Source organism: Balaenoptera acutorostrata, chromosome 12 (assembly GCF_949987535.1).
Source record: "Balaenoptera acutorostrata chromosome 12, mBalAcu1.1, whole genome shotgun sequence".
In the NCBI taxonomy this organism is placed as follows: Eukaryota; Metazoa; Chordata; class Mammalia; order Artiodactyla; family Balaenopteridae; genus Balaenoptera; species Balaenoptera acutorostrata.
Genome location: NC_080075.1, coordinates 85152105 through 85178354, shown reverse-complemented (window position 1 = coordinate 85178354; position 26250 = coordinate 85152105). Strand labels below are relative to the sequence as shown.

At 50.2% G+C, this 26250-nt stretch overlaps 1 protein-coding gene and 2 long non-coding RNA genes across 4 annotated transcripts in view; 1 reads left to right on the top strand and 2 right to left on the bottom strand.

Moving 5' to 3' along the window:
• The window catches only part of LOC103020683 (uncharacterized), a 29501-nt gene extending 28261 nt beyond the window's left edge, over positions 1 to 1240 (bottom strand). For both annotated transcript variants that reach the window (XR_450562.2, XR_450563.2), the window contains exons 1-2: positions 1135 to 1240; positions 497 to 643 (exon numbers count right to left, since the gene is read on the bottom strand). This is a non-coding gene — a long non-coding RNA (uncharacterized LOC103020683). The remainder of the gene's footprint in view (positions 1 to 496; positions 644 to 1134) is intronic.
• Positions 1241 to 1417: 177 nt separating this feature from the next.
• Positions 1418 to 26079, top strand: TRIB2 (tribbles pseudokinase 2). Its single transcript, XM_007177385.3, has 3 exons — positions 1418 to 3003; positions 7861 to 8153; positions 25020 to 26079. Exons 1-3 carry the CDS (start codon positions 2734 to 2736, stop codon positions 25486 to 25488), a joined length of 1032 nt encoding a protein of 343 aa, XP_007177447.1. The 5' UTR covers positions 1418 to 2733; the 3' UTR covers positions 25489 to 26079.
• On the bottom strand, positions 10164 to 18462 carry LOC130709425 (uncharacterized). Its single transcript, XR_009009979.1, has 3 exons — positions 18063 to 18462; positions 14703 to 14837; positions 10164 to 10273 (listed from the first exon to the last, which is right to left on the bottom strand). It is a non-coding gene; the product is annotated as an uncharacterized LOC130709425 (long non-coding RNA).
• Positions 26080 to 26250: the final 171 nt, after the last annotated feature.

The window sequence follows — 26250 nt, the reverse complement described above, 5'->3', positions numbered from 1 at the left end:
TGCGGCCCTGTGGTGGCCTGTCGTACAGTCTGTGTCCTCTCTGGCCAACCTCCCAGGAACTGCTTATCACCAGAGTAACTTGTTTGTGCATAATTATAAATTATAAATATGCTCCAGGGGGCATAATTATACAGAGCTCTCTTTTTTGCTCAAAACTGTCCTACTGTGGGCAATACATGATATACCCCTTTTCCTCCCCCACTAGAAAATATGCATACATGTATGTAAAAGCTCAGAGGGCTCCAAGAGTCTTGTAAACGCCCCTTTCCCAGCCCCTTGGCTTTTATTTATTTATTTATTTATTTTTAAAGTTTGTCCCCCACCCCCCCACCCCCGACCAGATTGCTTGATTTACCAGGATACATTAGGTTAAGGCCTGGAGGTCCCAGCCTCTGCCTGAGTTCAAGCCCCTTTCCTGACGTGTGCCTGCCTAAGCCAGAGGACTCGCACCTCCTGCAGAAGCTGAGAATAACTGGAGTGAAAAGGCAGCCCTCACCTGATTCTCAGTGTTGAATGCCTTTTTGGTCCACGTGTGCGTCGGGGCAGGGGGCGCCACTCTGGCTAGCGGCCTGGAGCCTCGCAGGAGGTGTGCGTAGGGCATTGACGGCATTGCTTCACTGGGCCAAGGCCCTCTGGGCACTGTCTTGGGAGAGGAAGAATTAGTGATTACCTTTGGTCTGAGTTAAAAGGTGCCTTCAAGCTGGTCTTCTGCAGAAAATACTCAAAGCCTTGGTGGGGGGCGGGGTTTGGAGGGTGACACCAACGAAAAGTAAGCAATCGATTTCTTTTTAAATGGGGAGAAGAGTGTTGGAAAAAGATAACGAAACTAATTTTTGAAACTCCGTGCGGCACCACTGATGCAAGCATATTCTCCACGGAGAAAAGCTACATCTGAGCAGTGGTGTCCGGATGCTCAGAGGATGCCCTGCTTTCTGGGGAGAAGCGCCAGGAAGATGAATGGGTTAGAAAGTCCACTAGCCACTGCTGGAGCTGCTTGGGTACTTGTGACCGGGCGACTCCTGCCCAGCCGCGCGCGCAGTCAGCCTGTGGAGGCGCCGGGACCCTCCCTCCTCCCCGGTCCGGTGCTCTACCTCCCCAGCCCCGGGCCGCGGTTGAATATTGCACTTTGTTTACCTCGCCCGGGCCGAGTCATCCAACTGGGAGGCAAGCGCCCGCACCCGGGGGCCGGGAGCTGCAATGGCAGTGGCAGCCGGCCGCGGGCGCGGGAAGCCGCCCGGGGACTGGCAGCGGCAAGGCTGATTGATGGGCTCCCGGCTCAATGAGGGCGGCCCGGGCGGGGACGGGGCGGGGCCCGCTCTGGGCTGAGCCAGTCGCCGGTGCCGCTGGGGGGGGGGCGGAGGCGCCGTAGAAATGTGTCGGTGACATTGAATGGGGAGACTGAGCGCGAGCGAGGCGCGCGCGCGCACACACGCGCACACACAGCCCCGCTCGCTCCGAGATCCCCGGCCACGTAAGTAACTATTAATACCGCCTCGCCGAGAGATGCGGGCGTGCTGAGCTCGGGGATTGGCCTCGGGCACCGTCGGCCGTCCCCTTCAATTTTAAGTACACATTCCTCTTACCTCCGGTTGGGGGAAGAACAAAATAAAAGAAGAAGAAAAGCCGTCAATTTTCTCCAAAACAAACCCCGCCAGGCAATTTGGGTTGAGGGTAGGGGGAGACGGAGTGGTTGCAAATTATTCCAAGGAGAGATCCAGTTACCGAACGAGAAAGGAACAGCGCGGGTTGACTTGGCTGGGGGTGCATCCCCTTCCAGGGCCAGGAGGACCCCCGGAAGCTCGTGCTCGGAGACCACTGATCTACCCTTGTCCCTGCCCGCACTTCTCGCTTTATTCGGAGGACGATCTGGAGCGCGAGGGAGCGGCGACAGCATGAGCCGGTGCTGACCTCCGCCCGGCGGGCCAAGCCCTGGGCTTTGCCGCGGTACCTGTGCCCGGACCACAACTCTGTGCCCAGCTTTTGCAATCTTTTGTTGGCAGCGCTGACCGCTCTAAGTTAAATGCTCCCTTGCTATTTTTTTTGTCTGTTTGTTTAAATTTTGGAGAGCTCTTGCGGTCTTGGAAAAGCCTCAGACGCCATCTACAGTTAAAACGTAGGTAACTACCCTCTCCGGCACCCCCCCTTCCACGCCCCCCACCCTTTCCACCAAAAAAGGGGGTGCAGCGCGGATTCTGTCTGCGGTGCGGCGCGAGCCGGTACCCGTGCTTATTTCCTTTTTCTTTTTGTTTGGTTTCTAACGCGCTGAGACCAAGCAGCGGCCGTGCGCTCCCCGAAGATTGCACAAACTACAGCCGGGCTCCTCCGCCCCGTCTGCGGTTCGGAAGCCTGCGTGGGGATCGCTTCGGGAGACCCGGCGCTGCAGCTCCCCACCTTAGCAATCTGGTTACTGGTCTAGATCCACGCTGGAAGAAGAGAAAGAGAGAGAGAAACTAAAAGTGCGAAGATTCTGCAAATCGCTGGCGGCTTTGGGGTAACAAAAGGACCCGAGTTGCTGCCGACCGAGGACCCCCGGGAGCCGGGCTCGGAGCAGACAAGGTGCCCGGCGGCGCCCATTTGGGGGCTTCTAACTCTTTCTCCACGTAGCCCCCTTCCCGTCCCCTCCCCTCTCGTTCCCTTTTAAAATCCGTGGCACCGAGGCGCCTGCAGACGCACTCGCCAGCGACTCGTCTCTCCAGCGGGTTTTTTTGTTTGTCGAGTGCGATCCCCACACTCATGAACATACACAGGTCTACCCCCATCACAATAGCAAGATATGGGAGATCGCGGAACAAAACCCAGGATTTCGAAGAGTTGTCGTCCATAAGGTCCGCCGAACCCAGCCAGAGTTTCAGCCCGAACCTCGGCTCCCCGAGCCCGCCTGAGACTCCGAACTTGTCGCATTGCGTTTCTTGCATCGGGAAATACTTATTGTTGGAACCTCTGGAGGGAGACCACGTTTTTCGTGCCGTGCATCTGCACAGTGGAGAGGAGCTGGTGTGCAAGGTAAAGAGCCCGGGGTTTGCTTTTGCTTTTTTTTTTTTGTCTTTTAAATAGATCCCCCCGGCCTTTTGGAGGGGGCCGGAGGGCGCGAAAGGTTGCCGAGCCCTGCAGTCCGGGGTGCGGGGGAGGGAGATTCGCGGGATAATTATCCGTGGTCTCGTTAAATGGGGTTATGTATTTATTTGTTCCTGTTCGACTAGTTGCGAAGTTTTTAGAGCGTTGCGGGCAATGCGGCGGGCTGCGGCGGGGGCGTTTTGGGGAGAGCCCGCGGCGGGGAGGGCGGCGGGACTGCGCGGGGGCCACGGCCACGCGTGCTCCCAAAGGCTCGTGGAGCTCCTCCGCGCGACGCCGGGTCCCGCTGCCCGGGGATTGCTCCCTGGGTCCAGCCCCCTCCCCTTCCAACACCGAGGAGGGAATCCCTCGCTAATTTTAAGGCGCTGATGACTTGGTTCCTTTCGCAGCCATTGTTCTCAGCAGCGTGCAGGTGTTGAACCTTTGTTCCGTAGGTGCCCCTTCAAAGAGACACACAAAGGTGTCCCCTCTGGCTGAGCCCAGGGGCCCAGCGCGGGGAAGGAGTTCACAAAGAGCTTGCTTCTGCCAGGAGCCTTGAAAGGAGGGCTGGGGGTGGAAATCAAAGCCGCCAGCGCACCCTTGGGTGCAGGAAATTGTGAATCCTTTGGGTCTTTTCCTCTTGTCTCCGTTCCTTCTCGTCTCCAGCTCTCCGAGCCAGAGCCCCCCTCGACCCCGCTACTCCACCCCCCCAGCACACACCGTTGCCTGTATGGTTGAGAGGCCAGCATTTGGAGCCTCGGGGATTCACAGTGCTAATGCAGAGATGGGCACTTTCCTTTCCTTTTCGTCTTTGACCCTGAACTGGTTGGTGTCTGTGTTGAGTGTGCCTGTGTGTCTTTGTGTGCGCCCACAGGGCTCCAGACAAGGGGACGAGCAGGAGACTAGTTGCAAACAAACAAACAAACAAAAAATGAAGATGGTAGAGCAGGCTACCCAGGAATTGGACATAGATCAAGAATTCACTGTCGCTAAATTTTAGATTTGTTTTTTGGGGGGAGGGAGGTAAGGAGTGGGGACCCCTGATGTCTTTGAAATGGGCACTCGGCACAGCTGTGCTACAAATAATGCATCACACTTTTACCATCAACCACAGGCTTTGTGAACTTGCTTTCTTTCATAGGGGACTGGAGTATTTCATTGTGAAACATGGGTTTTGTGAAGGGTCTCCAGTCTGTTTTGCAATTGTTCAGTTCAGACCTCAGGGGAAAATCAGAGACTCTTTAAACATTGCTCTCTGCTTGTACTGAGCATTTGGTATTTTGCACCTTCTCCAAGCTATTGAGACTCAGAGCAGCTATTCCCAGTTAACCAAAATTCAGTAGGCTATTCAGAGCTGGATTGAATTCTCAGAAGACCTACAACGTTGTACAATGGGGTAGTCATCCTTTGAAATGAATGAAATCCACAGAGCTGCCACTCTCATATGAAATATGCACAATCACCCAGCAGCGAGTGTTTTCACTCCTTTTGCTAAACTTCGGTAGAGCATTTTAATATTTTTCAAAGGCTGGAGACGCGTTTAAGTCAAGGGACTCTGCCGCCAAATTCTGCAGAAGCATCTTGCCCGCTATTTCTTTGTTTAAAGGCAGAGGTGACTCTGGCCCCTGCTGTTTCTTTCTCCCTTCAGATTTTTCAAGACATATTTCACTTTGGGCTGACCTTATAGTGTCATTCGTAGACTTGCTCTCTGGCCTGAAACTGTACTTAATCGGCTGGTTCAGTTCTTGCAAAGATTGAATCAGCCTCTCACCAATTACTGTGCGGCTGCCAGTGGATTTAAGTGCAGTATCATTGTTCTGCTTGACAGAGGTCATCCCTTTAAGACACAGCAGCTTCTGTTTGCCTGCCTTTTTACCAGAGGTGATGTGGGTGACTTCTTATGCAAGCATAGTTGTATATATCCTGGGAAGCTCCAAGTGGTTTTATAAGGCTGCTTCTATGAACTACCCTCACGTATGCACTGTGGACTCTTGGCTTACTGCAAGGCTCAGTGAAATCTACACGCTGAATTCCAGTTCCTTTTGACATCTTAGAATATAGAGTTCGTGTCTCCTAGCTCTGTGTTGACCCAAGAAAAAAGTCTTTGCAAAAACAGATCCAATGTAAAATGCCACTTACAGAGAACTCTATAGGATTCTGTAGGACATAATTTGGGAGAGAGAGACTGGAGGGTCATTTAACCAAAATAATCATGCCTGTTTATTGTCTCCCTGTGCCTACTTTAAGCTAGGCAGACGAAGGAAGGGGACTTTAGGGGGTTCTTAGCTTACTGTTTTCATGGAAATGCTTGTAGCTACCGTGCAGATTGACATAATTACTATCTTGACAAAATGGGCACTTTTTTTTTTTTTTTGCAAAGGCTATGAATGATGGCCTAATCTCTGCCTTATCTGAACTGTCACATTATATAACTAAGGCTACAAATTAAACATTTAAAAGAAGCTGGCAGCCAGGCTTATGGTTTGATTTTGCACTTGAAGGTGATGGTTTGAATACCAATCCAAGCCCATAAATGCCTGTTATAGCTACTAATAAAAGTTTGGTTCCTACCCATTTGGGAAAACATAAGTACTTGCTTTATTTTTGATACTCTGTCCACCATCTTGGAATTTAATTTAGTCTGTTCTACAAAGGGTATGGCTGCATTTTGAAGCTGCCATGAATTGTTTGTTTGTTTTTTTTTTAATTTTAATGTCCATCCAGTTTTTCAGCAGCAGGACAGGATCATAGACTAAAGATACTGAGCAAAAAAAAAAAAAAAATCACCTTTTATTTTTTAAAAATGCAGCTCGAAGCAGGAAGTATGTTATAAATAATCATAACTCCATGAGTACTGGCGACATAGCCTGGCGCTTCAGATCCCTGCATCCTCCTTCTATAACGCAGTGTTTACATTAGCCACTGCAAAACCTTTATTACTCTCTGGGAAATTTTTGAGGCTTTCCTGGGTTTCTGCTGCCTGCAGTCTTGGTGTTAAAGTTGACTTACGCATTTTAGATTCCTAATTGAACGGACCTCTGAGGTCACCGCTCGCAGGTCATCATTTGACAGTATCAGGGTGTGATTTGTGGTCTCTGGAGACACTGAAATATTCATTCTTAAATTCTAGGTTATAGTGGCAGCAGCTGTACCACTTTCCTGAGATGCCTTATTACGGTTCATTCACAACGTTCCTTTGCTTCCTCGCCGGGGTTCACACCAGCCCTCCCGGGGTTCTTAGGAGGCCGGTTTGACTCACAGATTTTTGGGTTTTGTTTTTTGCAGCTACGAGAGACTTAACTCATGGATTCTTAAGTAGCAGCCTGTGTCCCTGGCTGGTTTTGGAAAGCCTGTGAATCCCCTTAAGACAAATCCAGTATTGTACATGCTTTTGAGTGGTCATTGTCAGCTAAGAGGGGACAGAGCTTTTATCAGATTCTCAGGTGGGATCTGGACCCAAAAAAGGTCAACCATGTTCTAAATCAGTGTCTTCGGTTTCTGAAGAGGAGGGAGGCCCAGCGATTCTGAGTGCATTATCCACCTCGTGCAGGTTATTGGTGGCCAAGCCAGGATTAGAGTCTCAAATTTGATGATTTCTAGGCCAGCGTTTCCCACACACACTGCAAAATGATGATCAAGGAGAGTATGTTGTAACTAATGGAAAAGAAATTTAAGAAGCTAAGTGATGGTGAACCGATAATGTTCAGTGTATTGTTAGAGCAATCCTGGCCTCCCAGGCTTCCCAGCAAGGAACCCGCGAGCCTGCCCCTCACTTCTGCCGCGCCAGATAGACTCATCATACTTACATTCCCAGGCGGGTAGGAAAGCCACATTCCAAACCCAGAGATTTGTATCCCTGATTTAGTGGAGCTCTTGAAATGAATGAAGGCGTTTTCTTGTAACCTCAGAAAAATCTCTGTAGTGTTAATTCCTCTTAGATCTGTCTCCAAAAGGTACTGAGGATGGATTTTCTTTCTAAATAACCCCACAATGAGGTGGCATTTCACAGGCTCATTCTGATTCATAGAAAATCATTGCATAACTGATTCATTGAGCTGGATATCTGTGGAGGGAAGAGAGAAAGGAGCGTGTCTGCTTTCTTAATAAGAAGGACTGTGTCCTTTCCTAGCTCTGCCACTGGGGGCTTGATTTGACTTGTTATCTGAGCCTCAATTTCCACATCTGTGAAATGAAGGTATTGAATTAGGTAACCTTCAGTCTACGCATTTAATCTATTAATTGCTATTATGTTGTATACTGCTATACAACCCAATTATGCAGCACAGAATATGTTGTATACAGTTGCTGTAGCTGTATAGTGTTGGTGTACTTTTTTTTTGAAGGTAAATGAGGTGTTATCTGTGCAGCTTGGGATGGGTCACTTTCTCTCAAATTTTGCCTTAATCTTTCTATAAACAGAGGGGATTAGGACAGAGAGAAAAAAATCATAAAACTTATTTGTGATTTGTTTTGTGTAATTGTGTATACAATTTGTGTAATACAATACACAAATTGTGATACACAATTTGTGTATTGTATTACATCTTGCTAAGCATTCTGACCTTCGTTTTCTCATATAATCCTCCCGGACACGGTGACTCAATCACTTGCCCTTTTGCGCATGAGGACTCGGAGGCTCAGAGAGGTCAAGCGAGTTATTCAATGCCACACAGCTGGTAGGAGGCAAGGCCAGTGTGGTCTGGGTCCAAGTTTGGCCCATGTCTATGGGAGGCATCCACATTCCGTGACTCGGTTGTACAGGATTTGGTTGTACTCTGACTCTTGGTCTTGTTGTTCATCCTGCCCTAGGTGTTTGATATCAGCTGCTACCAGGAGTCCCTGGCCCCCTGCTTTTGCCTGTCTGCCCACAGCAACATCAACCAAATCACCGAAATTATCCTGGGGGAGACGAAAGCTTATGTGTTCTTTGAGCGCAGCTATGGGGACATGCATTCCTTCGTTCGCACCTGCAAGAAGCTGAAGGAGGAGGAGGCGGCCAGGCTTTTCTACCAGATCGCCTCAGCGGTGGCCCACTGCCACGACGGGGGGCTGGTGCTGCGGGACCTCAAGCTGCGGAAGTTTATCTTTAAGGACGAAGAAAGGTGAGTCTCGTTCCTGTCCAGGCCCATGTACTATAACAGGCTGCTCAGAGAGGTTGGAGTGGACATTGTTTTTTGCTGCCTGCCTTCCAGGTGAGGAGGAGGGAGCGTGGAAGGACAAAGGGAGGTGGATACCGCAGTGTGTGAAGTGCCCTTGGAAAGCAAATTGCCGCTCCTCTAAGAGATGTTATCAGATGCTCACAAGTGCCAGATTATTCTGTGACCCAGTAGTTATTTTTGTCTTGGTGTCTTGAACTCTGAAGGTGGCTGCCAGCCCATGTGGCATTTTCAGTGTGAATAAGGCAAGATTTTGAAAAACCTACCTTCGGAAAGCTCCATGCCTGGCATCAGTTGTTTGTCATTCATGCATCACTCATTCAATAGATATTTCCTAAGTCTGTTCCTCAGTATGAACTACAAGTATCAGTACCGTGACTATCAAGTTGCATTAGCTAGTCAGTGACCTATAAAGGAAATGTTACAGACCCTACATACACGTATGTACTGGGTCAGATGGGAACTGGGGGCTGGGATGTCAGTTCTAACTAGGAATTGGAGAGTCAAGAAAGTTTTCATAGGAGAGGTGATTTTGGAGCCAAGACTTGAAAGATGAATATGTTGTAGGCAATGTGGGAAGGACCAATGTTCTAGGTGAGGAAACTGCCTGTGCACATGCCTGGCAATGTGAAGGTCTCGGTTATTTTAGGAGACGACCGGACGGGATGCTAGGCATCTGGGCTTCATTCATGGTTCTTCCATTAACTCATTACATTCTGTTTAGCAGATCCCACTGGGGCCCTGCTTTCTCCTCCAGCTGACTTTGATTGTAAAAACTCTTTCAAGTTACTTTTTTTTCTTTTTAATAATGTGCTTTTTTAGAGGAGTGGAAGCAGCTGATTTATGCCCATTGCTGACTATTCCAAGGATTGTTCCAGGGGCTCTGCATACATGATGTCATGGAATTCTCGTGACTGCCTTGGGCATCCTCAGCTCCCGTGAGCAAAGTGTTTAGTGAAGTGAAGGTTCCATTGTCACAAAGCTATTAAGGACCATCTGAATACAAGGCTAGTGCACATCATTCATTCATTCACTCAGCGAACATTTCGGGGCTACCTTTTATCTGTCTGGAACAGATTTACTATCAAACCTTTCCATCTTCCATTTAGTTGGCCATCGATCCCAGTGGCCAGTGGTATATTTAGGCGATGGCTTATAGAAGTCTCATGGCATCCAAATGAGAGAGACCTCGTGGTGTGTGCTTTGGTTTTTCCATCTTCATGGTTTGAGCTAATCGGGCAGTAAATGTCTGAGAAGCATTTGGGGATTAGCACAGGTCAAAGGGCCTGTGGTTACTTAACCCAAATGGAATAATTTCATGAACTTTTATAATCCAGCTGAGTATACAAAGTGCAGAGGGCCCCTGGATTTCCTGGACCCACAGAAGTTGATTATTGTTCCATATTTTTACCCATAAAGGAGTATCATAGGAATCCGTGGTGGCCAATATCCCGGTCTCTGACAGTGGATGGCATTTACCTTTATCAACAAACTAAAGAAGGCCGGGGGCGCTACTGGAAGGTCTAGAGTGTGGGGTGATGGTTACTTTTCTTTCAGCTCAGGTGTGTCTGCCCTTGGAGCCTGGAGACCCAGGTTCTTATCCTTTTTTTGCCTTTACTCCACTCTGTGACCTTATATTGGTCCCTTCCCCTTGGCCTCAAGTTCCTCATCCTTTTATTGTCCTGGCTCAGTTCTACTGGCTCTAAGGTCTTCCCGAGTTCCAACACTCAGGCATGTGCTGCTTTGAATATTCTCATATGGAAAGATAAATATACATCTGACCCAGAATACTGACAGAGAGGTATCCTCTTTGCCCTTCAGTGTTCCACCATCCTTGAAGATCTAATAACTCTAACTACAAAAATAAGAGTTAATATTTGGTGACCTCTATAAGCTCCTACCATAAGGTTATCTTTTTTTGTTTAATCAGTCATCAATTTTATACACATCATAAGGTTATCATTTAACACACTTAATTCTGCGAATTGGAGAGGTGAGTATTAGCATGTCCATTGGGTAGATGAGGGCTCCGAAGTGTAGCATGGCGAAGTCTCAAAGTTACCGACCTGAAAGAGCAGAAATAAGGACATATTATCTCTGTTAAGTCAGCTCTCAAGAAATTCATTTGGCCGCCACCAGGAGTCAGGACAATCAATGCTCTCTCTCGTGGGGATCTGCATTTTTAAACATCCATCTTTGATTCTGTCTCTTTAGAGAGGAATTTCAGGCATCAGCAAGGACATGAGGTGGGTGGCCCATCCAGGCTTAGCACAGCCGTGGTAGACACAGATTTGTGAAGTGAGTCAGAGTAGGCTGGATGTTCCCAGGTCACAGGATATGGGAGCAAAAGGAGACGCTAGAGGTTCCACGCTTCAGCCCTTTTGTTTTGCCACCAGGAAGCAGAGCCCCAGAGGTGAGGGCGCTCACCCCAGAGCCCACAGCTGTCTGGAAGCAGATAAGGGCTGAATCCGACCTCACGTTTGCTGGTGCAGGGATTCTCCCCCAGGCCTGCTTGTCCTTTGCGGGAAGATGTGTAAGACTGCTGATCAGTGCATTGTGGCAAAGCCAGAGTCTTTGATGTCGCAGGGGCTGGGGAAGAAATACCCACGTGTAAGACGCTTCCAACACGAGAACTGTGGGGCTCTGATGCTTGGTCTGGAGTTATGTTTGACTTATGCAGAAGAGCAGACCCTTTCTAGAAAGAACTAGAAAGAGGCATCTCATGTGAATGTGAAACCAGGACACCACTGGAGCAGACGTGTCAAAATTCAATCCTTTTTAACTCCAAAGAGCATTTTCCTTCTGAAAAAGACAACCTAAGGGACAGGCAGGAAGCTGGTCTTCATCTGTTTCCAGCATGTCTGAGCACCTGAGCCCGAGCAGCCCAGCCTCCCGAAGGACCATTGGGGGGAAGGAGAGCTCCCCGTGCCACAGGCGAGGCAACTGGGCCGCAGAGGAGCTAGGTGACCTTGCTCAAGGTCTCACAACCAGTCCGATGATGGAGCTAGCCTAGAAATCCTATCATTTCCTTCCAGAGCTCTTTTTCTGCCCCGAACTATGCTGAGGTCCCAGTGAACTTGCTGTGCCGAACACGACATGTATCTCTGTCTGGGCAGCTCTGAGAAGGTTGCTGCTTTCCTTTTCGAGGACATTCTAAACGTTTTCATCAGTAGCTGATAGGACCTTTTTAATTTTCCCCCAACCATCAACTTTTTGTAAAAGATGAATAATGCTTAGTGGCCTTCGTTCATCTTGTTTGGTTTTTAACCTCTCGACTTGGGACTGTGAGATGGGTCTTGTCACTCAGCATATTCTAGTTCCCAGGGGCCACTGAGTTTCACGGTAGAGTCTCTTTGTTGGTCTGCACGGTGGCTGTGTGGCAACCTCACCTGTATTTCCTGAGAAGAACAGGAGTCAGGGGCCCTGGGATCTCTTTGGGGCCATGCTGCTGGCAGCCTTCGCTTTTGGTCCTAATCAATAGGACCTAATCCATAGGTATTTCAATAGGACTCAAGCTTCTTCCTCTCTTGACAGCATCGAAGAGTTAGAAACAATGGGTTGAATTTGAAAGACTTCTGAAAAACTTTTGAAAAGTTAGACGACGGCGTCTGTGTCTGTTTTCTGATCCTTAATGCATTGATCCTATGATGGGGGGAGCGGGGCATAGAAGAGACCTTAGGAAGCACTGCTTTATTAAGCTTCAAATCACCAGACACCTCTTTTGCACTCTATTTTTTTTAAATTAATTAATTAATTTATTTATTTATTTTTGGCCGCGTTGGGTCTTCGTTGCTGCGTGTGGGCTTTCTCTAGTTGTGGCGAGCGGGGGCTACTCTTCATTGCGGTGCACGGGCTTCTCATTGCAGTGGCTTCTCTTGTTGCAGAGCACAGGCTCTAGGCGCACAGGCTTCAGTAGTGTGGCACGCGGGCTCAGTAGTGTGGCTTGAGGGCTCAGTAGTTGTGGCTCGAGGGCTTAGTAGTTGTAGCTCGTGGGCTCTAGAGCTCAGGCTCAGTAGTTGTGGCGCACAGGCTTAGTTGCTCCGCGGCATGTGGGATCTTCCTGCACCAGGGCTCGAACCCATGTCCCCTGCATTGGCAGGCGGATTCTTAACCACTGCGCCACCAGGGAAGCCCATTTTTGCACTCTTTTGCATCAGTCTTCTCTCTCTCAAGGATGTGCTTCTTGTTCCTTGATGATCTTGAAAGTGATAGAAGGTGAAAGCATTACCTAGTGAAATTGGCTGTGCCCCACGTGGTTCAGAAAGAGACCTGCCTCTGGGCTGATTTCTTATGCACAGATCTGCCATTCTGGACCATCTGTAACTCTTGAGTCCATGGCCATCCATGGGAACATTCTTAATGGCACTGTCATCACCGCAAGTCTAGTTTCCCACAAGTGGCTTTGCAGACATCATCATACAAATGACACCCAATGTTCTATTAACCCTGATGCTAGGGTGCCTTCTGCCTCTGTGTTGAATCAGCAGCACCTCAGATTCTTCTGCTCCTGTTTTATTTGTTTATTTTTATTTTATTTATTCTGTTTTATTTGAGCTAGAGTCAAATTCTGGCTCTACCACTTATTAGCTACCTGATTAAGTCATTTCATGCTTCTGAGCTGCACTTTCTTTCCTCAAAGCAGAAATAATAATTGCATCTCTGTAGGGTGGTTGTGAGAGTTCAATGAGATGATTCTGTGACTCACAGGGCAGGGCAGGCACTTACTAATCAACAGCTGCTCCTAGAGTCATTGATAAAATGGTACCGTTATGGGGGAGCAGTTCCCATAGAGTTCCATAGAGAATGGAGCACGCAGTAACCATTTCCGTGAAGGTGGAGCCCTTGTGATGGAAGGGTTCAGATTGAAGCCACATCCTCCTGTTTCTTTTGTTTAATTATAATCACTGGATCCGTATTATGAGGGCGCCTGACAGGTCAGGTACAGGTGGTGTGGAACCGGATGCTCAGAAAGACTAGAAGGTTGACGAGATGTACCGAAGGCAAAGTGGACAGAAGCACAGGCAGGGAAGGAGGCATCCTGCCCCAACAGGCCTGGACCGGCCACTGTGCTTCTGCCCCTGCACTGCTGCCTCTCTTCCATGCCGAGATGTTTCTGCAGGGCAGAGCCTCAGTCATTTTGTTTGTGTTTTGAGGAAGTTAAACCCCTATCCTGATTGAACTCGCCCTGGACACACCCTTTGCATCCCCAGTTCCTGTCGTAAAATCCGAGATGGTCTGTGTGAGTAGGAGGGGCCCCCTGTTGGTTGGGGCCCTGAACCTGAGAAAGAGCTGTGCTCAGATTCCCAGAGGGTGTGCCTGGGTCCTCCAGCCCCTCTCGCCCTGCTCCGGGATTAGATGGGGTCCGCTCGGTCAGCCTGCTCCTTGAGGCCCCATGGTTCAATCCCAGCCTCTAAGGGACAAGGCCAGTTATGCCCGTGCAAAGTGAGTTGCTGTCTGGATTCCAATCCCTCCTCTTGCACTTATTCATAACCTTAACTTTGACAAGTTACTTAACCTCTTCTGCCCCGTTGCCTCATCATAACGAGAGGACTTTGCTCCTGAAATTACGTGAATTAACGGCAGTGAACCTGATGCTTGGCCATAAGCACGAGATCCAGCTGCGGTCCTTAGCCTCTTCTGCATTTGGTGTCTGGCCCTCTGGGTGACACGGGGCCAGTCTGCTGACTCAGGACGTAAAGAGCCCTTTAAGCTGGTGCCTCCTGGGGCTGCAGCGGGGCCACCTGAAGAAAGTGGCAGGGGCAGGGATTGTGCCTACAGCAATCCCCGTTTGCCAGCTGGATTTCTCCTCTCCCTTGCCACCCCTCACCCCAGCTCCCTGCCCCCAGCCACAGATCAGTGTTGACGTTTCTTTGCCCAGAAATACCCCATGTGAAGGAGAAGACGGCTTCTGTACATGTTTCTTCTTTGGTTTGAAGATCGTTATCTCTTGACGTCACGGGTCTCATTTCCTCTGCTTTGTGGAAGCCGATCAGTGCCTGCTTCTGCCAGAGGGGACTCTTTGTAGGAACCCAGCAGCCTGGGGTTTTCGGTAGAACAAAAGCCCTCTCTGCCCAGGCACCAGAGGACCTGCACCTCCCTGTGGGGTGAAGGCCTCTTCCCTCCCACACCAACTGAGGTCAGTGCTCTCTTTCCCAGGTGTTAGTATCTATATTAGTCCTCCCTTTAGATCTTTCAGGTTTCTCTCACCTCTCTTGGGGCTCAGTATCTAACAAAGTACAGAGGGCAGGCATTGGAGCCCTGGAGACCAGATTCTGCTTTCTTTCATTAATAGTGATTTATGTTAAGTTGTAGGCTCACTGGATTTTAGGGAAACACCCTGCCTTTTTGCTTTGAAGGAGATAGAGCTCCTGGAATTCTCTTCTTCATGTTGACCACTTTGATGTGCATCAGGCCCATCCTTAGGGAAAGCTCCTCTCCCCAGATCCTTTTTCTCAGGATGCGTCAGTGACACCCTCCGGTAGCGCCCACACTTACCTCTGTCATAGCGTGTCTCCCGCTCTGTTGTTATTGTCTGTGTGCATCTCCAGACTGTCCTCATCTCCTGCTGGCCTGGGAGCTCCTTGGGGTCAGAGTCTGTCTCGTGAGCACTGTTCCGGAACATGGTGGGCACTGAATGAATGAAAATGCCTTTTACTGAGTAGGAGCCGCTCAGATGGGATTCTAATGACAGAGTGAGAGGGGCAGGGAATGTATTGATCTGATGGTCATGTCGGTCATTGCCCAGATGGGAGCCCAGAATGACTAAAACTTAGGAATCTCCCACGTAGACACCTTTTTTCAAGAAAACTATTTACAGAGTTCCACATCAAGTAACAAATCATTCCCATTTTGATTTAATGATTTATGCAAAAGTGACATTTATCTAAGATACCATTATCCATGTCTGTGGTGGGTGTCATTTTATTTATGAAGGGCTTCAGGTCACAATTAGAGGGGAGGGCTTCCTCAAGATTCTGTGCTTAGAAATAGACTAAATAGTAGGAAATCCCAGCAGGATTTCTGGCTGGGCTCTTTACTACTGGGGCTTAATAAATTAGCTCATGGGCTCGACTGGGACCCCTCAGGCAAATGCAGGAGAGGGCACAGCGGTGAGATTTTTGATTCCTCCACTTGACCGTTTGACCTTGGCCTGCCTTCTCTGACATGGGTTGGAGATAATAAACTTAGAGTATCCAGCACAGAGCCTGGTACACTGCAGGGACTTAAAAAGATACCTGTCGTGACTGCTGTCCGTCATCCGCTATGGCTGTGACCCACATACCCCAGCAACCTAGAGATTCATTTATCTGTTCAGCAGATATTTGTGGAGCACGTGGTATGTGCCTGGCACTATTCTAGGTGCTGGAGATACTGCAATGCCGAATGAGACAGAAGCCCCGCTCTCATGCGACTTATATTTTAGTGAAATAATATCTAGGGTCCACCATGTACCAGGCCCGGTTCTAACTACAACACTTAAATGAATTTCATCTGAATTAATTACTATATTTAAGTCAAGCCATTTAAACCCAATAAGTGAGTTCCTGCTATGGTTATCACCATTTTACAGATGAGGAAATTGAGGCTCAGGGTCGTACAGCCAGTCAGCACAGACCTGGGGGTTGTACCCGGGAGACCTGGCTCCCGAGGTTAGGTCCTCAAATGCCACGTTAGCTGCAGAAATAGATGCCACGTAAAATACTACCCTTGTGCTCAACTCGTAGAAGGAATTTTCGTATGCAATTAGGCAACAAGTGAACACCACGAGGACCTGGCCGGCTGGTGTCCAAGTGAAGCTCAGGACTCGGTTTTCTCTGAGCAGTCCTGGCAGACAGAGACTCGGCCACCAGTTAACTAACCCCACGGGCAGTCCTAATATGTCCTGTTGTTCCACTTTACAGAGTGGGTTTGGTTTCCTCTGCAGAACTATAAGCTGGCGTCCATTTATCATTTGGACCCTCATGCCTAGCACAGGACTTAGCATTACAAGTGCTCAGTGAATGTATGACATTTGACTCAATGGGGGTATGAATAGCCCCACATACCCTGGAGGCATAAATATGATAAGAAAAATCCCCTAAATATACTGATGGAAGAAGACAGTGGATGGAAACAAATTTTAAACGTCCTTTATCCAGCCCTCTTGGGAATTTCTCTAAACCATGGACGGAATCCAGTCTATTTGAAATTTCTTTGGATTCTAGACATTGCAGTTCTTAAGCAGTCACGCCAAGATGCCCTGAGCTCTAGACAGCAGGTTAGAGCTGGGGGCATCTCACAGACATGAGAAACACACTGTCTTGCAAACGTTTATTAAGCACCTGTTATGCACTACTTGCCGTGCTAGGTATTGGGGATACAAGACTCAATACCAGAATCCTCACCTAATGGAAGACACAGTGCAATGGTTATTTTTAACACCATGTTAGAGAGGAAGGGTGTGCGTTAGAGAGCTATCTGGGAGCAGGAAGAGGATATTCCAACAATGGAGTGGGGTGTAGAGAAGGATTACGTCAGGGAGGAGATGGGCTCCTTCACAGGGTTGTTCGGAGTGATGTAGGAGGGAAGGGGAGGGGTCCCCAAAGTGCCAGCAGTAGGTGGGGAGGGACTGCTGGGGAAGGGTACTCTGGGGCGGGGTGGGGGCAGAGATGAGGCTGAAGAGGTCTAGGGCCTTGGCTTCATGCCTGGGACCTTGAACTTGATCTGAAATTCAGGAGGAGCCATTGAAGTTGTTTTCTAGACAGGGCTGGGACGGGGTCACGTTGTGATTCCAGAAGTGTGTGTGAAGGATGGGCTGTGCATGGACATCCACTTCAGGATGCTGAGGCTGAACCAGGACTCAGGCAGTGGGATGGGGGGGGAGGGGAGGGGGATTTAAATCCAACCCTTTTATCTTTGCAGATAAAGAAATCAGGAAGGGAAGGTCCTTCCCCAAAGTCCTATAACGCGTTAGTGACACGACCAAGAGCAGAACCCGGTTTTCTGACTCCCTGAACTTGTTCCGTCTCTGCTCAGGCCACCTGGGGAAGCCCCAGTTTAGGACGCTGCCAAGGGAAGCGTCCCCGTCCGGCCCAGTGTGTGGACCAGCTGCTCACAGCGCCGCTGGGGGTGGCGGGCTTGGAGGCACTGGCCTGAGCCCTGCCCTCACCCCACCAGTGGGGCATAGATAGGAATGTTCTGGGTCCCACATCAAGCGGAACAGCACCTCAGGATGTGTCTGCCTCTTCCTGGAAGCATCTGGGCTGGTGGCCCCTTGGGGCCGCGCTGTCCAGCATGGACCAGGGATGATTGCCTGGGAAGCTTTCCTGAGAGGCTGAATCGACGGATCTGGGGTCGGGAGACCCTCGGGGACCCAGGTCTCAATGCAGGGGAGCGAGAGGTGGATGGAGTATCGATGAGGAGTCCGAGCTGCGTCGCCTCCCTTGGATTTCCTGTCTGTTCCTATGACGACGGCAGGCAGGCTGCATGGGGAGGGGGGGCGGGGTATGGCTTCCCCAATCCCACCACGGCCCTCATGAGTTAGACACGAACGTGCGTCTGCACGCCAGCTACACAGGCTTTTGCATCCTGGCTGGGCGGCCGGTGCCGTGGAAACACCTGGGTGCTTGAGTCCGCTTGGGTTTCTCCTCCCCACTGTGCTGTGTCCCAGCAACTGACTTCATCTTTCCAAGCTGCAGATTTCTCTGAATCAAAGCGGTGCAGGAACCACCACGTCCCAGATTGTGGGGTGGTGTTGTAGGGCAGTCAGAGGATATACTGCCTTCTAGAACTTACCAGCCCTCCCTAGGTCCCCCTCCCCTTAGACTTCTCCCCCCCACCCCCGCCCCGCCCCGAGTGCTTCCCTTACTGGCTTACCTGCTGCTCGCCTGCTAATTTGTGAGCAGCTTGATCTAAGCGCCGGGTCTGTTCACTGAATCTACGGGAGCTGGTGCATCGGCGGCTCTCAGAGGTGACTGCTGGAAGAATCTATACACACAAGGCACAGAGGCTCAAAGGCGTAATGATTTATTGGGCAGTCTAGCGACCTGGGGAGTCCCAGTGGTGGCTGCCAGGCTAGCATAATGCAGCCCATGGTGCTCAGAGGCCTTCCTTGAGCCCCCCAGCAGTAGCCCCAGCTGGGACCCTTGCTTGACAACTGGACCGGCAGCCAAGGGTGGCTTTGCAGTCGCGGCTGTGGCTGACTGCGGCTGACCTTTCTCCCTCGACCCTTTGCCTGCTTGGACCCACCCCACGCAACGGCCTTCAGTGACTTCCGGACTTCCTGCCCAGGCCAAGCCCACTTGGTCTGGCTGAACTCCCAGCCTGGCCCCGCCCTGGCCCAGCCCGTCCTGATCTCTTCCTGCTGAGAGCCCTGGGTGGGGTTTGAGGTTTAAAAGCAGAGGATGATTTGCTTGTGTATACCTTTTTTCTCTTTTGGATGGAGCACTGAACATGGAAATCCAGGCTCTGTCACTCACTTTCCAGGTGGCCTTGGACAAGTCACATCTGCTTTCTGTACCTCAGTTTCTTCATCTAGTAAACGGGCAGGTCCAGCTACCACCATCCACCTCATAAACTATAGCACTTAGATCATGTATGGGATGGTTTTGTAGGTGCTCTGGTGCTGAATAAACCCGGGGCCATATTTGTCTCCATAAACCCAGGGTCTCCCTTAAAAAGTTTCTCTGCCTTGGACACCAAGTAAATCTGTGATGTTGGTACCAGCATGTCTTTTGGAGAGGACACCGGCATTAGAATCCTCCTGACGTGGATTAGAGCTCAGTTTTTTCAGGTACTCTATGTATGACCTAAAACATTTCATTCTCTGTGCCTCAGTTTCCTTATTTTTTAGGAAGTGGCACATATAATATTTGCCTTTCAGTTTTGTTATGAGAAATAAGATATGTAGACTGAAAAAAATCCCAGCATTTTATAGATGTTTAATTCGTGGTTTCCTATTGTTGTTACTACAATTATTATATCAACATCAGGATGTTATATAGGAAGGGTTGCAGTTCCTATAGCTTAAGAGTTCAAGGAAAGGTAAAATCGGGAAATCTGAAGCTAGAAGAGCTCTTTTCAGGCCATGTACCATTGGTTCTCATTTTACAGAAGGGAAACTGAGGCTGAGGTCGATTTCGTGACCCACAGGGAGCCACTCAAGCCTCTGCTGAGAGTGGGTAGGACGTCAGGCCGGGGCTTTCAAGGCGGGTGCGGATGCTCTGTGTGGGTGGGGAGTGGACCTGCATCCTGCTGGTTCTGGCTTCCTCACCTGGCTCAGGATCCGAGGACAGGAGGCCTGGCACCGGGCTGGGCCTGCACCTGGGACACACGCTGCCCCCGTGTAAGCCTTGTTCATTCAGAGGTTGAAAGCAAAGCAGGCTGTTCCCCGCCTGTGCCAGGGACAGGTTGTGGAATGCACACAGGGATGCAGCTTGCAGGCCAAATCAGCCCTGCCTGGGGCTCAGGGCTCAGGGCTCAGGGCTCTCTCCTCCAAGAAGCGGCAGGAGATAACCACTGTCATTTACAGCTCTTTGGCCACACAAATCTCCACCATCCTCCCTTGTCACTTTCAGGAGTCTCTATTCTTCATGTACTGTCTCTGGTCTCACCACCTCCATGAAGCCCATCCTGATTACCTTAGTACTGAATAATGTGAGCAGGAGTGAGCTGGGCACATATTTGGGGGAAGAACATTCTAGGCAAGGGGAAGAAAAAAAAAATGAGTGCAAAGGGCCCAGGAAGGTACCGGGGCACAGAATTCACGTCCATTTCAATCTGCCTGAGGCTTGTTCATCTGTCTTCCCCTCTAGGCTTTGGGGCTGAAGGTGGGTTCCTTATCGTAATAAGAAGGTTATTTAGAGCGTCCACCACTTTTTGCCGATTTACTATGCTACGCTCCTTGATAGATGCTGTACTTGCATTATTTCATTTAATCTTCACGAAAACCGAGGCGATGGGTGTGACTTGTCCTGTCTGTGTCTCCCGTGAGTAGTTTATTTGAATGACTAGGGCCATCTGACGCTCCCGTTGATTTTTATGAAAATCGATTTCTCTGCCTGGAAATTCCTAATCCCCAGACTGATCAGGAGCCCTCAGAAGCTGGAAGACTGTTCATTCATTTCCTCCCACTCTCGCGGATGCAGGCGCTCCGCCGGGCACTCCCTGCAACACTCCTGAGAGGAGAGGGCGAGGCCCCCCCATCCCCGGGGGTAAGCTGAGCCCCAGAGACCTTCCGAAGGGCCCTGCAGTTGTGTGGCACGTCCGTGGGGACCGGAGCTGGAACTCCAGCCCGGCTCGGGCCCGCGACCTATGGGCACCCCGGCAGGTCCTTGTTTAAAGACGTAATCCAGACTTCTTGCCTCGACCCTTGCCTGGGAGTGATGTAAACAAGTTCAGGATGTTCCCAGAGAGGCAAGGTCAGAAGAATGCCTGGAGCGCCGCATTTCCTCCCCGTCCTCTTCTAGGCTTCTCTCAGCCCACCCCCGAGGGATGCCTGCACGCCTGCGCAGAAGAAGCCGGCTCCCCGATGCTGGGGCGCATGCGTGCTGCGCCTCGTGATGGGGCGGCTTCGCAGCCCGGCCAGCCCGGATTGGGTTCCTCCGCCCGCAGCTGCGGTGGCGCGGGTCTGGCTTCCGCTCAGCCGCTAACTAGTCTTCCCCACAAATGAGCTGACCTATCCTCTCTGAGTATTAGACTCGGTGTCCCCGTAAAGGGATAATAATTCTTGCCTTGGAAGTTGATTTTATACATCTTAAAAAGAAAATATATGTAGATACCTACTCATGCTTAAATGCAGAGACAGTGTTTGATATTTGGCACTTACTAATTGTCAGAGGCAGAATTTGAACCCGGGCCTCTGACCTCAAGACTAGGAACTGGCCCGGCTTCTGCGTGGCGGTGTCGCTACCGGCCGCACCGAACGCCGTGTGACCACAGATCTGGATGCTCCCGCCGGAGGCTCGGCCTCTGGAGGGAGGAGGAGGCAGTGGCCGCCGGATCAGCTTAGAGGCAGTGGCCGCCGGATCAGCTTAGGGGCAGCGGAAGTCAGCGGCGCATGGAGTGCTTTTTGATTATTTTTTTACCGCCCTCAGATTCCTTAGGTATTTGCATAGCTCCTGAGTCCTCGTGTTGAGTCGGGGGAGGAGAGAGGTGAACTCGGGCAGGGGGTTAATTGACAAGAGGGAGACCTTAACCGCTTTCGAAGGCTCTTGTCCATGATCTGGAGGAGGGTTCCAGAAGAGCGGTGAGGATGAAAGTGGGGTCCCTGCTGCCCACGGGAGGGAGGGGGCGGGGTTAACGGGGTGAAGGAGAAAGTCGGAATCTAGGGGTGTGACCCAGAAGGAGATAAGAATGAAAAAAGGGCTTTAGAATTGGCTTAGCACGAAGAGCTTGAGGTGGGGAAGCCCGTCCCCCGAAAGGTCCTGGACGCCACACCTCCCTCCTGCCCTCACCCTGACACGCACCTGAGGTGCTGTAATTTACAAAGCCCGCCCCTGGAGCCTTCACCTGGCCTCCGCTTAGTCCTGGGAAGGTGTAACTCCTTTACCCAGAGCAGGGGCCATTGTTCCTTTCAAGGTGGGCTCCCGGACGCTCCCGGGGGTCAGCAGCGTGACTGTCCCTTTTACTCCTGGATCGAGGGATTGAGTGTCTACTGTGTGCCGGCCACTAGTCTAGGGGCTGGAGATCCCGCAGGGAACACAGGTGGTTTTCTCCATGTTCAAAGTGACCTTAGCCACCTGCCCAGGAGCCCCTGGAGGTGGGGAATGAGGTGATGACCCTGAAGCGACCACTGGCGTCGTAATACAGAGTATCAGTGCAGAACCGTGGACGTGTAAATGCGTAGTATTCCCGGCGGTGATGAGGCGGATGCGGGATTCTGGGATGGGACGCTACTTTGTATAGAAGGGTCAGGCAAGGTCTCTTTAATCAAGTGCATTTATTTGACCAGAGACTTGAAAGCGCTGAGCAGTGCATGTATCTGGAAGAAGAACATTCCGGGCAGGGGCCTGGGTGGGGTGGGGAGGGGAGCATCGTGTGCAGAGGCCCCAGGAAGGACTGGGCTTGGTCGGCGTGTGTGAGGACCGGTGCAGGGTCTGCAAGGGAGGGGGCCGTGTGGGCGAAGATGGTCGCCCCCGCTTGGACGAGCTGAGACAGCGGCGGAGGGTTTCGGCAGAGACACCCGGCTCCAAACCGAATCCCCTGGTTCCAAGTCTCATTCCACCGGGCGATAGCCCCTCGTCACACAGATGCGAGGGCTTATTGTTGTTATTTGCACTGCAGTAATTCTTCCCATAGCTGCTCTGCTGCCAACACGGTGAACCTGGAGGTGAGGAGCCTGGCCGGTCCCGAAGCTGGGCAGGAGCTGCTGCTGGTGAGGGGGGGCGGGGGAAGCTGTAGAGAGAACCCACTGGGGCCTGTGGTTTGCGGCCCTTCCCCTCTGCCCCGTGGGTTTCACCGACTCACCTCCAATTTCTGAACATCTGGTGAGGCTGGTGTGAGTCAGCCCCACCTGCCACCTTAGATTAGAAAAAGGAAAAGGAAGAAGAGATTTGTTTTTAATCCGCTCAATTCCAGATTAGCACATCTAGGCCCTTCCTATTTTTACAGATCATTACTAAAGGGGGAGGAGAAGAGCATGTGCACTACAGATTATAATAGAATATGGGTGAGCATATAAAGAAGATGTGTTGCTATATATGACAGAAGCCCAGAATGTTAAAACTGGCAGAGACTTTAAGACTGTCTTGTCCAGATGGATGCACAACTGTGTGCATGTAGTTAATGCTACTGAACTGTACACTTAAAAATGGTTAAAATGGTAAATTGTATCTTATGTATATTGTACCACAATAAAAAAAAATTAAAAAAAAAAACTGCCTTGTTCAGTACTCTGCTTTAAGGCTGAGAACAGAGAGGTTTAGTGACTCACCCACAGCCACACAGCAGATAAGAGATGTGGTCTGGCCTGGAATCTGCTCTCCTACCTCCTAGCCCAGCACCTTTTCCAGTGACCACAACTATTTCTTGCTCATTGATGGAAATTAGGACCAGGAAGTAGTCACCCTTTGGTCTTGGAAACTCTTGTAATCCAAATATAGGATCTTAGAATCAGCCCAGGGTTTCATCAGACCTTTTGCTCTAGAGAGCGCCCAGCAGTTCTCCTTGGAATAACTTGAGCCTCGCCTCCCTTCAGTGGCTCTTAGGGGAGCTGTGGTGACTGCCTGGAAAGGCTAAGACCTGCAGTTGGAGAAAGAAAGAGAAGTAGCAGTGGATGGACCTGAGTCGCGGGCTCTGATTTAGGAATAAAGCCTTATTGTGGTTTCTCCGAGCAGTTTCCTATTCTCTGCTCATTTGAGCCTCCTGACTCCTCAGGGCAGCAGGGTAGATGCTTTGATGGGCCCTTTTGAGATGAAGGAACCAACTGATAGGAATGATACTGACCTTGTAGGACCTCGTTGGCAGTATCCATGTGGTCCCAACCCCTAACTCTAGCCCCTCTTCCCCGTCCCATGTCCCCTTCGTGGCAGGCCATCATCAGTGTGATGGAATGGGATTAACTGAGTTTACAGGGCCTGAGAACTATGGGGACTTGGCAGTGGAGGTGTTCTGGCCAGGAGAGTGAGAGGAGGGTGTCAGTTTTAAGCCCTGCAAAGTTAATAATGCCTAACTTTCCACTCAGAGAACAGCAGGGCAGGGACACAGGGATTCTTGGGAGGCCCCTGGGCTAAGGAACGGATGCTAGGCTAGGAGCTTGGGGGCACTGAACACATACTTATTTTGTACTTGGTGATGATATCAAGCCCTTCTGCATAAAGGTGATTGGTAGGTTCCAGGGACTCAGAGTTTAATGCAGGATTTCTCCACCTCTGTTCTTCCCCATCGTACCCAGGAGAGTCCTGCATCCATCAGTGAGCTCAGTGGTCCTTAACTGGTGGGGGAAAGACTCACACACACACCCATGTACCCATGTGAGACAGAATCACATATGTGCTGGTGCAAGTGGACTATCTAGGTAACCTGAGTCACATATGTACCAGGTCAAGGACCAGACCCTAGGAGTGTGATGGGCAGGACAGGAGGCAACTTCAGCAGGAAATCTTGGAAAGAAGATGAGGATGTTGGCTTTGGAAGGACTAGGTAATGGGTTGCATTCCTGATTGAATGTTCCCTGGCTCTGCCTGTGTCCTAAGAGAGGCAGCTTGGTATAGTGCAAGGAGCATCAAGGTTGACTTAGGAATATGTGAGGTCAAGTTTTCTCTATTTCCCAACTAGAAGGCTCTGGGCAAGTTACTCACACTCTCTGAGCTTCCACGTTCTTTTCTGTAAAATGGGATAATAAAATCCTTTACGTCTAAGTAAAGGGCTGTTGCGAAGCCAAAATGCCGTTGAGTGAAAAGTCCTGCTCCTGTGTTGTATCGTGTTCGCCACAAGTTTGCCAGAAGTCGTGGACAGAGCTTCTGTGAGCTTCCCAGCTGGCTGGATCTGAGTTCAAATCTGGTGTCTCCCCATCAGGACCCAGGTGTGACTTTGAGAGGATGACTTAATCTTTTGCTTCCTCGTCACTGAGATGGGGCGATAATAGTGCTGTTTGTGCTTTGCTTACTTGCTGAAGGTTACACTCCCCCAGTAGATCATAAGTTTCACGCAAAGTCTTTGCTTCCTGGGTCCCCAGCCCCGGAATAGGGTCTGGCACCTAGAAGGTGCTCAGTAGGTAATGTTTGGCCGGGCCAATGAATGAATGAAGAGTCATGGGAAACATTAGATGTAATGATGGGATCCGTGGGTCTCAGAGCACCCTTATGAGCTCATGTTTTCCTTCCTTTCTTGCAGGACTCGGGTCAAGCTGGAAAGCCTGGAAGATGCCTACGTTCTGCGGGGAGATGACGACTCCCTCTCGGACAAGCACGGCTGCCCGGCGTACGTCAGCCCAGAGATCTTGAACACCAGTGGCAGCTACTCGGGCAAAGCAGCTGATGTGTGGAGCCTGGGAGTGATGCTGTACACCATGTTGGTCGGGCGGTACCCTTTCCATGACATTGAGCCCAGTTCCCTCTTCAGCAAGATCCGGCGTGGCCAGTTCAACATTCCAGAGACTCTGTCGCCCAAGGCCAAGTGCCTCATCCGAAGCATCCTGCGGCGGGAGCCCTCAGAGCGGCTGACCTCGCAGGAAATTCTGGACCATCCTTGGTTTTCTACAGATTTTAGCGTCTCGAATTCAGGATATGGTGCTAAGGAAGTGTCTGATCAGCTGGTGCCGGATGTCAACATGGAAGAGAACTTGGACCCTTTCTTTAACTGAGCTCACGCCCCACAGTGACTTAGCAGGTACCAGGAGCAAGAGAGGGCAGTGGAGAGGACTTCTTCCAGGGAACACGTATCGCCTGGTTTGGTAGCAAGAAAGACACTGACACTCACAGGCTTCTTGGTTCAAAGAAGGAAAACCGTCAAGGAGCTGACTGAACATGTAGCATGGGGACCAGAGATGCGGGATGGGGGCGGGCTCCGGGGTCCTGTCGGATGGGCGGGAGCCCCCTGGAGCTTCTCTTGCCTAACGGAGACCCCCGGAGACTACCCCTGTCAGTTAGGCTGCTTCCGCCTACCCCACTTTCCATTTTGTTCCAAAATAGTTGCAGATCCTGATAGAATCAAAACTCTCTGCCTCAAACATACATCTTGGCATCGCACTGTTAGCATTTAACTTCTTGTCATGATTCAGGGAAGGTACCATTGGCCAAGGGTTGTTTTTTGTTTTTTTGTTTTTCCTTTTTAAACAAGCCAGCCACCTATCTGATAATTCACGGGGTTCATTTAAAAAAAATTCGGTGCACACAGACTGACATGAAACCTGGGTGCTAAAACTAAAAGAAAATAAAAATCCATTTTGTGTCTCTTAATTGCGTTCTTCAACTCATTTCTTCTAAATAAACTATTGAACATCCTGATCAGGAAATGACATGTTAATACTTGGCTCCCTGAAGGGGGAAAAAAAAATCTCTCCTTTAACCCACTATTCTGTTTTGTGTCAATTGGTTTATGGCAGGAAGCTATTAGAAGTCAAACT

What these genes read in the sequence shown, in the direction of transcription:
- TRIB2 (XM_007177385.3), top strand. Translation starts at nt 2,734, where the DNA reads ATGAACATACACAGGTCTACCCCCATCACAATAGCAAGATATGGGAGA. An exon ending in GAGAGGAGCTGGTGTGCAAG is followed by an intron (nt 3,004 to 7,860) that starts GTAAAGAGCCCG and finishes ATCCTGCCCTAG; the next exon opens with GTGTTTGATATCAGCTGCTA. An exon ending in ATCTTTAAGGACGAAGAAAG is followed by an intron (nt 8,154 to 25,019) that starts GTGAGTCTCGTT and finishes CCTTTCTTGCAG; the next exon opens with GACTCGGGTCAAGCTGGAAA.